At 38.7% G+C, this 12,500-nt stretch overlaps 3 protein-coding genes across 3 annotated transcripts in view; 1 reads left to right on the forward strand and 2 right to left on the reverse strand.

Annotated features, from left to right (window-relative positions):
• LOC110060499 (galanin receptor type 1-like) overlaps positions 1-2,621 on the reverse strand; it is a 2,796-nt gene extending 175 nt beyond the window's left edge. Inside the window, exon 1 of the mRNA XM_020767284.2 lies at positions 1-2,621. This exon is cut by the window's left edge and continues 175 nt beyond it. Coding sequence (XP_020622943.2) covers positions 795-2,063 — 1,269 coding nt within the window. The 5' untranslated portion in view covers positions 2,064-2,621 and the 3' untranslated portion in view covers positions 1-794.
• A 2,731-nt stretch (positions 2,622-5,352) lies between these two features.
• LOC110060512 (rRNA-processing protein UTP23 homolog) overlaps positions 5,353-12,500 on the reverse strand; it is a 34,338-nt gene continuing 27,190 nt past the window's right edge. Inside the window, exon 8 of the mRNA XM_089276215.1 lies at positions 5,353-6,798. The gene's annotated coding sequence lies outside the window, so the exon portion shown is untranslated. The remainder of the gene's footprint in view (positions 6,799-12,500) is intronic.
• LOC110060468 (prolactin-releasing peptide receptor-like) lies at positions 7,112-9,723 on the forward strand. Its single transcript, XM_020767251.2, has one exon. It carries the CDS (start codon positions 7,530-7,532, stop codon positions 9,300-9,302), a length of 1,773 nt encoding a protein of 590 aa, XP_020622910.2. The 5' UTR covers positions 7,112-7,529; the 3' UTR covers positions 9,303-9,723.

Here is a 12,500-nt window from a genome sequence, read left to right on the forward strand (position 1 = left end):
TTAGCGGATCATACGTCATAGTTCAGACTTAATCAGTGAGATTCAGCCCAAATTCTTGTATTGCACCACTGGGCTAATCTAAATCAACCTTGTTCGTTTTTGTTTTTTTTATTTCCTCTTTCATGCTTTTCTTCCTCTGTAAAGTGCTATTTTGAGCTTTCAAAGAATTGAAGCCGGCCCCCTTGGCAAAGGATTAAACGTTAGAAATATATAATCCTGCCACGCGAAACTAGGAATTTTTTTCCCCTCTTATAACAAAAGATGTAACTTGGGCGCATTCCACCACAGCACTCTTTTTCTTATATCGTTCTATGACCGCGCCACTCTTTTGAGGTTTCGTAGATTTAAAGCAGACAATTTCACGTTGTGAATCACAAAAATGTGACATATCTTCTTTCTATAGGGTTAGAAATATGCTTACACTCTTTTTTTAAATTAATATTGACTGTCCGGAGGCTGAATTCTTATTTTTCTACTGATTTTAGGTTGAAAATATTCTTGTGAATATTCTTAGATTACAGCATATGACATTTCTGTTTTCCAGTGTATTTGGTGTCTGGATGGTGTTGAAGTAATTCTCGAGCCAGCCTGCGGGTATACGACGCACATACCAACTTTCATCACAAAATTATATTCTTTTCAAAATTTCTGCCTCGGTTTTTTTTTTCTTAAAATATTTCTAAAATTTCGCAAATTTCGCCTCGATACTCTTAAGAAATGTCTTCTTCTAAGAAAGGGTGTACTACCCCGCCGCGTGCGCGATTCTGCAATGTGGAAATGTTTTCCCCTCACTATTACAAAAGATATAACTTAGGTGCTTCTACGGAAGCTTTCTTTCTTTTTCGCCGTTCTATGTCCGTGCCAACACTTTTTAACTCCGTGGTTAATGTCGCCACTAAATCAGGGTTAAAAACTCGACGGCGCCCGTGACGTAAGCAGAACGCTTTTTTGAACGCTCGTTTGAAACCTCTTCTGAAATCCCGGCTGAAAACGGCGTAAATCACCGGGTTGCAGACACTGTTGGAGTAGGTGAACAACCAGCAGACGATAACAGCCTTGAGGAAATTGGGGTTGTCAGCGCCATTGGAAAAATCCGCCCATAGCCACAACGCTTGATTTGGGAACATGCATATGGTGAAAACTACGACTATTGCAAGAAACATTTTAGTCGCTCTCTTGTTTGCTTCGGTTGTGCCTCTTCTCACAGTCGAGGACAGCTTCCGCACAAGACGAACTGTGGAAGACACCTTTTTTAGTTTTGGCTCTGCAGATGTGGAAGAATTACGTGATGTACTGCTCATCTCAGCCTGTTCTTTCTCTGCTTTTCTAGTACTCGTCTTATCTGTGGTAGTGTAGAGGTTCTTCAGTGCTAAGGAATACATGACGACCATGAACGTCAGAGGGAGGCAATACTGCACCAGGAAAAGACTCAGCGTGTAATATTTTTTGTAGGAAATATCGGGCCAAGTCTCATGGCACTCGTTTCCTTTCAAACCGAGCACGTAAGAGTACGGCGTAACCATTAGTAAACAAAACAAATACGTCGCAACAATAATACATTTGATTTTGACCATAGTTAAGCGAGCCTTAAAGGGGTGCATGATTACGCGATAACGATCAAGTGAAATCGCTGCGAGGGTCAAAGCGGCCGAGGTTGAAGACAGCGTTGTCAAAGGCCACAGAATTTTACACATACTTGCGCCGTAAATCCAGACGTGGTTGTGTTCTTCGAGCACAAAGTCGAAGGGGATGCTGAACACTGGCGTCACAAAATCGCACACCGCAAGGTTCATGATAAGGTAATTGGACGGCGTTCGCATTCGTGCATTGCTCGCAATGATGTAAATTACTAAACTGTTCCCCAAAGAGCTACCCAGTAGAATGATGCAGTAAAACACGATCTTAATGATCCAAAAATCTAGGGATTGCTCCAACTCTGGAGTTGCATGTGTAGTAGCGTTGAATGAACTCTCATTTCCTTCCATCACTACAAACGCCTGTGTAGTGTACACTGAAGGCAAAGCACTTACGGCGTTTTTATTGAAAGTTGTGTTCCAATCCATATCTAGTCACGGCATCCGGATCAAGACAAGCCTTAACAAAGATGTCGACAGGGCTTGTCTTGTGGTGACGACCGAAAACTGTCGCGTTGAAATCTTGAAGATCCGTACCAGCTATCCTAAGTTGTCACACCATCGAAAAACGCTTTGTGCTACCTGAACGTGCCTAAGCCCTTGAAATCGCCAACAGCCCAGGACATTTCTCGCCCGCAGTTATCGTGTTATGCAACAGCCCGTTATCTTAACGGAAATTATAAGAATAATCAATCGTTCAGAGGGCGAGGCACAATAACATCAAGTAAATTACTCGCATATTGGACCCGCTGCTAAAAGCAAAAGAATTGCCAGCACTCAATAATTTAGGTATCTCCGCGTGGCTACAGGCAACTCTGCAGGTGAATTCAACGGGTTACAACTTGGAAGTTTTATTGACGCTGTCAAAATATGATGCCTTGATGTGACATATCTAATGAAGTTGCTTCGAAATCGAAACAGAGATCTAGTAAAATATTTGGTTCAAATGTTTTGGTGATATGTTGTTTTAATAATCTTTGACAGCAGATGACACAGTTGTTATTAAATTTGGGTGAACTGGACCAAATCGAACCTTAACAAAGATTTCTGTGAGGTCTTTACACTACAAGGCTTTAACTTCATTAGATCAGTTCTACTTCAACAACGTTTTAAACTTCCAAACTTTGTTTTCAAAAGATGCTTTGAACAAGCTGCAAGACAGCAAAGAGAAACATGCTTTTTGGCAAACAATCAGTTCATTTAAACGCAATGACAGACGCTATTGACGAGAGAAAACTGTTGTTGTCTGACAAAGTTCAAAGTTCCACAACTCATGGAATATATTTCACCTTGGAGTTATAATAACAAGACCTCTCGGAGACAGATATTTTCAATGCTTGCTACAATGGAATGACACTTGTTCGTATAAATAATTGTAACAAATGACCCGCAGCCCAGCGCGTGGGTTTTCCCAGCAGGAATTTAGAAAACACGTGACGCGACTGAATTCGCGCCAAAAGTATCGCGGCTTTATCCCAGCTATAAAAAGTATACGTATTTGTAGGTTATATAGCTGAAGACGAGAATGCACTTTCAGTTTCCAGTTCCAAAGTTTCACTTCGGAGGCTGAAATACCTTCTCGTGAGTAAACGTTTGTGGAATGCTTGCTACAGAAGTCACACCGTACTTCTCCGCTGGAAGAAACAGTTCGGCGCGTTGTTTCAACACAGTAGGAGTCATCTAACATGTGACTTGAAAATTAGGGCCAGAAAATGTCCCAACGCTTTTGCATATGCCAAATTAAAAAGTAACAAAGCCTTAACCGCACTTTGGTCTGGTGTTGTTATCATCAGAAAGCAGATAACTGAAGGACGTCGTGAGGGCACAGAAAAAAAAAAAATTAAAATAAAATAAACGTTGTAAAAAGCTCCAGGCGAGTGTTTTTCTTCATGTCGTTCAATCACGTAAAATAATTAATTGAAAGGGAAATTAAAACTACCACGAAAGAAAACGGTACAATATCTTCTTTTAATAGGACTATGACAATATAATTGGAGAACTTTTGTCCGTTTAGTAAATGAACTGTCTTTAAAATGTTTCAAGCTCGCATGTCTAGAATGAGGTCTCTGGTAGCGTGTAATACCGGAGATGCTATACATTAAACAAATAATAAATAAATAAAAATAGTATCTTTGAAACGTTTTCCCAGGTTACTCAAGTGGTAAGTCAGTATGATCAATATGTTTTTCTAAATGATCGGAGAAACAAGACTGCTCAATTGTGTAAACTATTTTATCAGCTTGAAAAAAACTGTGATCTAATATCAAATTGATTCACCTTAAGGGTTACCAAAACCTTTTTAGACACAACACTTTTCAAAGCCCAATTGATAACAGGCAGCGATTTTAATTTATTTCCAGGTTTGCAGTACTACTCATAGTAAAACCAGGAATTTAAGAAGGAAAAAAAATATAACTTACGGACAGTTCACTCTGAATTTTAATGTTTGGTACGTCGAGAGAAACTAACTCGAACAGTAACATGTTTAGAGATCCAAACCAAAAAATAAAACTTCCTTATCACTGCAATACAATGGCGTTAAAATGACGAGACGCTTTTAGTATATCGACTCATTCATAATTGATAGGCCGCCTTTTCAAAATCAATTTTTGCCTCAAGTAGGTCACGCTTTGCAGATAGTTGACGCCACAAACGGGGTGATTTCGTAAATAACTATCGAATCTTTTTTTTTTTGCTTGTACAAACAAAAACAAGAAAGAAAATATATTCTGTATAAGAAATCCACCCAAAATAGAATTTAAAAAATAAAAAGTTAATCCGAAAACACTGTTAAAAAAAAAAGATAAAAATAAAATAAAAATAAAAAAATTGACGAGGCAATGTATCGCTTTAGCCGTTTAAATCGCTGTACTGATTCAAGGAGACAACCAATGTGTCCTTATCACAGTGGATGTCATTTGCTAACCTCGGTCAAAGGTTCCATCTGCAACATTTCCTTTTATTTAGAGCGTTATTTTGTGCGTAATAAATCTCAGTGTCCTTTTTTTCCCCATCTGCTAAACATGTCTGTAATCAAGATTTTATCCTGTGCATTCCGTACATATTCATCGCAAATGGATTTTTCATCAGCCTTGAGGGTGAAAAAAATGTTCAAGTGGCTGTACAAATTGAAAGCTGAAGAAATAAAAGATTTGCAGTAAAGGTGATGTTTTTTGAAATAGGAGCTGAGACGTATTCAAGGAAACATGACGTAAACGGAGAAATTGCTCAGTAGCCAATCAGCAATGAGAACTATGACGAATTCCTAACACGTGGCAGCACAAGTGACTCAAAAAAGCGCCCGCTTTTGTAAAAGAAGACTTTTATCCACCAAACAACAAACTGCTCGGCTTATAAAGCTTTGTTTTGTTATAAAATAAGCGAGGATATTGCGAAGGTACAAAGGAAGCGTAAAGAAAAAAGCCAGACACGCTCAAATAAAGCCCTAGTGTTGAAGTGGATTTTATTTACTGTAGTTTCTAGTTTTTCTGGAGTAGTCATTTCAAATTGGTAAAAATCAATCCTTGACAACGCACGTAATGAACTTGACGGGAATTTTATTCGTTAAGGACACGCAAGAGAAATATTTTGAAAACACGAGCAAAGTACAGTGTTTTCTAAATTCCCCATGTACGTGTTCTTAATAACGGAGCATTGAATGAATTAGGCGTCTAATCTTATGATATAGATCTGACTCGTGGCACAATAAAACACGGTCTCACTGATAAAACATAGCTCTTTACTGAGCTAATTACAGCGGCGGATGAATAGAAATCCCCTTAAATTAAACCAACCGTCTATTACAACGATATTAAAACGTTTATACATAGTTTGCAAGACAGCATTGCAATTTATTTTCCAGCTTTAGTACGTCACTTCATGGAATCTCGTAAACATTTGATGCCGAAAATTTTACTAATCAATATTGCACGATTTTCGCGACTTCTTAACCAGAGTTCACTGCAATTCCCCGAATTCTCGCTTGCTACGGTTACTTCCAAGCTTTAAGTGCTTTATACAGAAACCACTAAGCTTAGCGCAATACGCCACTTCTAAAACTAAATTGTAATCATATTTTAATATATTAGCGAGCTGCTCATCATATCTAGAGATTTTATCCGCGTTTGTTTATCGAGTATAAAATGACCATGTTAAACCGCTTAATTTCCTCTTTTGCTGTCGTAAATCTTCATTTCACACCTTTCAAAACGATGATCATAAGAGAGCTTATTCCAAAAAAAACAAAACAAAAGGTTAATTGTTTTCAGCCTGTAAACATTTTATTACTGTTATTATCAATCACCTTTGACTCACATCCGCTCCGACTCGTTTCAACGCCTCCAAATATGTAAATAAAAAAAAATGGACAAATCTCATCACCTTTATCACAAACATGTGATGAAGCAAAATGCTTTGTATAAACCAAATTTATTCAGTCGTTTAACCGTATCTGTAAGCTTGGCTGCGCAATGAGTTTCCTGAGCCAGCTTAATTCATTTTCCACCGTTTAATAAGATTAAACTGATCTTTACTAACTCACACCGTCAACAGATTTGAGCAAAATCTCGACTATTTCTCGCAAAAGTCATTAGTCGCCATTAAGTATCAAGGAATCGCCGGCTGAGCTTTGTTTTTGTAGCCGGAATATAAATAGAAATCTGTTTAAATGTTCTTAACTGAATTTACATGAATAGATAAAACGGATATGCAAACCTGCGGCAAATTTTACTGCAGTATCGAGTGAAAAAAAAAAAAAAAAAAAAAAAAAGAGGAAAAAAGCAGAAAAATAATTGCATATTTGTGATTTGATTGGTTAAATAAATGAAATTATGTCTAGTGTGCAATTGAACCTTTACAAAGAAACAAAAAAAAAAGTTATTTGTATTAGTCAACCAAGTGACGTGAAGCAAAACACAAGATCCTCTTAAGAAAAATAAATAGCTAGATGTTATTTCATAATGCACAAAATCATGGTATTAAACATTCATAAACGAAGTGCAAGTTGTAATTTAAGATACTGTTCTTTCGACCTGAAAACATATCGTCTGCAACCCACGTATTCCTATAACGTTTCTCAAATCCTCTGTTAAAAATCTTGGAATTGGATTGTCCTGGGTGCTGAATGTTCATCTTCTTCAGTCCTCTTATTGCACACAATTGCAACCTAACCATTGTAAAATACAAGACATTTGTGAGCATTTTATCGTCGGGCAACTTTTGTGACTTTAGATACTTTCCTAATTTCGAGAGTCACACGCCGGCACGCGCAACCCGCGTCACCACTCGTGTATTCTCGCGTGGAGAGGACAACATCTGGTGATGTTTATAAATACCTCGGCGTGCCAAACATTCAGGCTTTAAACCAAACAGACTGAAACCGACTAAGAGGTACCTTTCATTTAAGCTGCATGTGACATATTTCTTTGTCGTGAATGCAAGGGTCCCGCAGTGACTCTGAGACCGAGGCCAAACATCTACATTGAGCAAATCAAGTGGCATCTATAATTACAGGAACTTTAGAGCGGCGTCAGCGATATACCCAATCAATATGGCATTTGCCCTTTTAATAATAAAACCCCTTCTGTCAAAATATTCTCCAGCAAGATGTATAATCAATCTCTTATCAGCCAGTTGTCGACTTCCACACTCGGGTTGATCATAAAAAGCACAATTTCTTAAGCAAATGTATTTCCTGTTTATAGAGCTTTGTCTCGGGTGGAAAATAACGCGCTTGCTGAAATGATATGCTTTTTTTCTCTCTGGCAAATTTGATTAACTACAACAGCATTCCAAGCTTTCTTCACCTGTAAGCAAATATTACAAATATCGATCAACGCTTAAAGTCGGTACGTGACGATTCCGTATTATATTTTATGAGATTTCCGAGTAACAAAAATGGAGTTAAACGAAAGCTCAACACAACCTGGCATCAAGGAGGCCCTTTCCTTCAAAGTTTTCAAGATCACATTCTATTCTTTGATTCTTCTGCTGTGCCTCGTTGGAAACTCGATGGTTGTCTTCGTAGTCTGCAGAACAAAACGTATGAGAATCCCTTCCAATCTGCTGATTCTTAACCTCGCGTTGTGCGATTTAGTCACACCAATAACAAGCATCCCCTTTGATTTGGCTTTGGAAGAAAATGACTACATATGGCCATTTGGAAGAGTTCTCTGCAAGACACTTTGGCCTCTAGCGACTCTTTCAGCGACTTCAGCATCGCTTACACTAGCATTCATCTCGTTGGACCGCTATCGAGTCATCATGCACCCTTTTAGACAAAGACTGAGCTCCAAACAGGTGAAATACGCAATAGGGATAATTCATGTGTTGTCTCTCTTGTTGGTTTCGCCTTACATCTACTTTCTGGACTTAGTGAGCCTGAAATGCGAAGAAACATGGCCTGCGTTTTCCTACAGGCAAGCCTACACCGTTGTGCTCTTCGTTGTCCAGTATGGAATACCCTTAGCTTTTATGAGCGTCATGTACACGATAACGTTGTCTAACTTGCGATTGAGTTCCGGCATGTTTGAAAGCGCTCCGCAGCCTCGTCCGAGTCGCGTCAGCGTGGATGGAAACATGAATCAAGGCAGCAGTCGACTGGACATAGCTCGAGATTGTCAGCGTAAAGCAAGTAAGGTAACTCTCGGGCAGCGACATGATAGTGTCGTTGGCAGGGACCAAAATATTCGAGCAACGAAAATGTTTGTCACAGTGGTCATTGTCTTCGCGACTTGCAGGCTGCCCAACGAGATCTTCTGGCTCTGGTCGGATTTTGGCGATGGACACCAGAGTCAGTACTCTAACGTAGCCGGGATAATATGCAGGATGTTCACATACACCAACAGTATTTTCAACCCGGTTATTTACTGGATATTCAGCAAAGACTTCCAAAAAGGATTTAACAGAATATTTACCAGCTTGTGGAAGCGGAAACGAAGCGGGTTGTCCGATGACGAATTGGATCAGGATGAGAAACGATTTCATAAGCTCAGCACTTTGAGTGACTCAATCTCTTTTGTATGGAGAAAATTTAGCCGATCCAGAAGTGAAACTAACTCTCCGTCAGACTTAAGGGAGAACCAGGCATTTTTAAAGCCAAGAAATGGCGGCAGTTTAGACAGCTCTCCTATTAGAGTACCAAAGATTTCGATTGACTTCAACGAGAGTGGTGTGAACGGATTCAAGGACTCATTAGGAAATGGTAAAAAGAAAAGCTTAACGACTCAATTTGATGATTCTAATAGTTTTCTAAGGCTACCATCACAATCGAGACTCGCTAAATTGAGTGAGGAGTCTTTGTGTGATGTTGCAGAACAGCAACCCGTCAAAATCAGGCGATTTGGCACGGTTGAACCGCCGAGGGAACAAACTATAAGCGAATATCATGTTATTAAAAAAAGTGCGACTGATGACCTTTTACTAACTGAAGTGGCTGATGAAAAAACTAGGCCTTCGGGTTCAGCGGAAATGGTAAACTGTCAAAAGCAGCCGACTTGTAATGGATCGCTCTTACAAATCAATCTGGAGCCTAACTGCATTAAAAGCGACAAAGACTATAACAATGTGTACGAAAATCAAACTCTAACCCGACAAGATTTAACACCTGTTTACTTCAAAAACTCATCTTCACTTCTGAAGGAAACAGAATTCAGAGAAACAACATGTTAATCTTCGTATCATCTGTATAAAATTACATGAATGCATTCAATTCAAAGCAAGACATATCTTTTCGCGAGCAAAATCATTATTTTAATTGTCACACTCGTTAATTATGCGTACCCAGCTTTGTGGCTACTAAGAGTGTCAACTGGTGAATGGAAACATTAGACGTGTTTTACCTTATTTCTCAGCGGTGTATCGCCCAGCCCATAAATTCCGATATTGACCTCTGGCAATAGGTTATAAATAGTCATCGAAAACTCTTAAGGTATAAGCCTTTTACACGACATTTATAAGACAACAAGGGCTTAAAAGTGTGATTACACGTAGATGTACATAAACCTCTTGCAACATCAATATCAGTTTCTCTCAAAATCTTAAATTGACACATTGTTGAATAAACTAAACCGTTTAGTGTTGTGTTTGTAAATAGCTGCAGGAGATTGAACTGAATTTCTGCTGGAAATCAAAACCCAACAAAAGAAAAAACTGTAGCTCAGCAAGACAACACCAATATAAATTCAGTGGACCGAATTTATTTAGTCAAGCAACAGAGTCGCCTTTTAATAGTCAAGCATCAGAGAGCAGCTCTCTTGATTCTTCCCTAGAAAGCAACTTGGCTTGCTCGACGCCCGAGGGCACTCTCTGCTCTCTAACATTCTTAAGTGACGCCTCAGCTGTCTCTATTTACTAAACACGAGTGGTATGTTTATAATTAATGTTCGCGTACACAAAGTGATAATAAAATAGTTGTGTAGAGATCACGCGTGGGAATCACGCGCAATTAAACGCGAACTTCGCGCGCTCGCGCTCCTCGCGCGAGAAATAATTAGTACTTTTGTGCTGAAAGTGAAGATGCGTCGGTTATCAAGTGATCATCTATCGAGCCCACCAATAACTTACACACCGTAAATATTTATTGCTTGCATTACGTTTCACGTCACCCTCAGCTGTCCAAAATTTTTCTTTACGCGCAAACAAGGACAACTTCAGCCTCTATAACTACAGTAGCAAGCAACAAGAACAACAACAACAAAACAAAAACAGCAACAACAACAAAAGGTGCATTTCAGTTGAGGCCAACGGTACAAAATAAAAGCTACAAAGTTAGTTAAATAACAATTTAAATGTCTTTAAATTACGTATTACCGAGTCCACAGTATATTTAAACTGGCATATATCGCCTGCAGTTACACGTTTCCGGAATAATGGTATATGTAAGAAGGATATATGGAATATGGGGTAAAGAAAAGTAAAAAAAAAAAGAAGAAAATCCCAAGTTGTAAAAGTAGGCAAACCAATTCATTTAAGAGAAAAAGCTTATTAAAAGGCCTGGGCCTATAGGAAATCAACATGATGGTCCCATGGATTTAGCGTCGAGAGAAGTGACAATTCAGTTTTCTTCACTTCTGTTCTAACTTTAACGAAGGGACAGAACAAAAGCTGAGGATAGAAAGGGTTCTTGTGATTTTTATACCGCCACTTGAAACAGACATCGTTGCAGTTTCTGATTCCACCTTAATTGGGCAAATTTACCTAATTGTTACAGTGAATGAAAATGTCCACGAACCAAATTTCCTTTCAAATCGTTGAAATTGTTAATATAGCTAACTCCCTTTGTAAGAAACAAATTGCATATCATTCTTGCGACTGAGAAGGACATATTTCCTGTAATGTCAAGGTTACATTTGTTTACTTTGATAAGAAGGGCTTCTATGTAGCTTACAATCTGGCTGAGGTGTGCGAGTCAATGAGAGACGGTCATGAGATGATTGGGCTATGGCTCAACGATCTAATTTTAAAATAACCGTCTACCGGTTTTGCTACGTATTTCCCAGGATTTCGTGAATATATCTAACCAGATGGTCGTAATGGAAAATACCGGTCTTAAGATTTCACGGGTGAAGTGCAACAAGGTCCAACAAGTCAAAAAAAAGATCCGAGCAGCTCAAGAAATTTTAACCAGTCCAATACTTAAATACTTGATCGACATTAAACTATTTTGATTGGCTGATTATAGTTGCGGTCTTCTAAGTTCCCATTTCGCTAAATAAAGACTCTTAGTGAAGGAGCTTAAAGAGCTCCAGAAAGTTTTATGCCGTAATCGTGTAGTCCTGCAACACTCATGCACTTATCTCCATCCTCTATCTGATGAAATGCAAATTTTAAAACAACAGATAACGTGACCAAACAAGGATCAGGCAAAATATCTGGCTGGAAGTTAATATGGAAACCTTGATTCTAGTTCTTCTTAATGAAGAGCCTCGATGAATAGAATACGAATCGTTCTGTTTTAAATCACGAAAGCAAAACAACGTTTAGTTATTAAAGCGTGACTAATGGCTAACTAAATGTATGTTTTTCAGATTTGGAAGACTTGCAACGGCTCTTAATTCACTACTATAGCTGGACTTAGGCTATGACTAGTCGATATCTTCAGGTCTTACGAATATTTTTTTTGTTTTTTTGGCTTTTGCTTTTTAGTTATTTTGCTACTTCCCAATTCACCGCTTCACTTTGTCCTCGCGCCACAAAAGGTAAAAGAAAAACGAACAAGAAATAGAATGCTTGAAGACCATGCATGACACACTTCTGTTAAAGCTGCGGATTTTGGCAAATCTTTATCAGGTTTATAGATGATCCAATTATTTTACACTGATCCTGAATAACGAATAAGATGGTATGATAAAGGTACGTGAAGCTATTTGTATGTCAGCTGGGCAGATGGACTTGTTAACAGAAATTTCGAACATTTTGCCCATTCCTGTAAATAATAGTCTTTCCACGGCTATTTCTTTCTTGTTACCCTTAGTTACAGGCGAGCGAGCGAGGCGTGTGAGCGAGTCGAACACGCGAGATTCAGCGCCGAGCGCGAGAGCGACTGTAGAGGTCTGTGAACAGACTAGTAAAGTAACTGCATGCTTATTCATTAAGTCATTCATGAAAGTACAGAAACCTATAGCCCTTGCGAGACGTTGGTTATTCAATTAGGTTGCGACTACAACCAATCATGGAATTACCATCAGCCTTCTACATTACAAAAACATCAAAAAGCTACAAATTTGATGGACGACATCTCTCAACCTAGCATTCCTTTGTACAATTGATGGAGGCTCATTTTGCTTGCATGGGCCGTCGTTGTACAAACATAGAAGAGGATTGAGTTCATTTTGATCACTTCTCAATCGGCGGCCTTTTCTTTTTACA

The sequence above is a fragment of the Orbicella faveolata genome, unplaced genomic scaffold (assembly GCF_042242905.1).
Source record: "Orbicella faveolata isolate gen_17 unplaced genomic scaffold, um_ofav_v1 contig_4, whole genome shotgun sequence".
NCBI classification, from domain to species: Eukaryota; Metazoa; Cnidaria; class Anthozoa; order Scleractinia; family Merulinidae; genus Orbicella; species Orbicella faveolata.

Coding starts and splice junctions, on each gene's coding strand:
- LOC110060468 (XM_020767251.2), top strand. CDS start 7,530: ATGGAGTTAAACGAAAGCTCAACACAACCTGGCATCAAGGAGGCCCTT.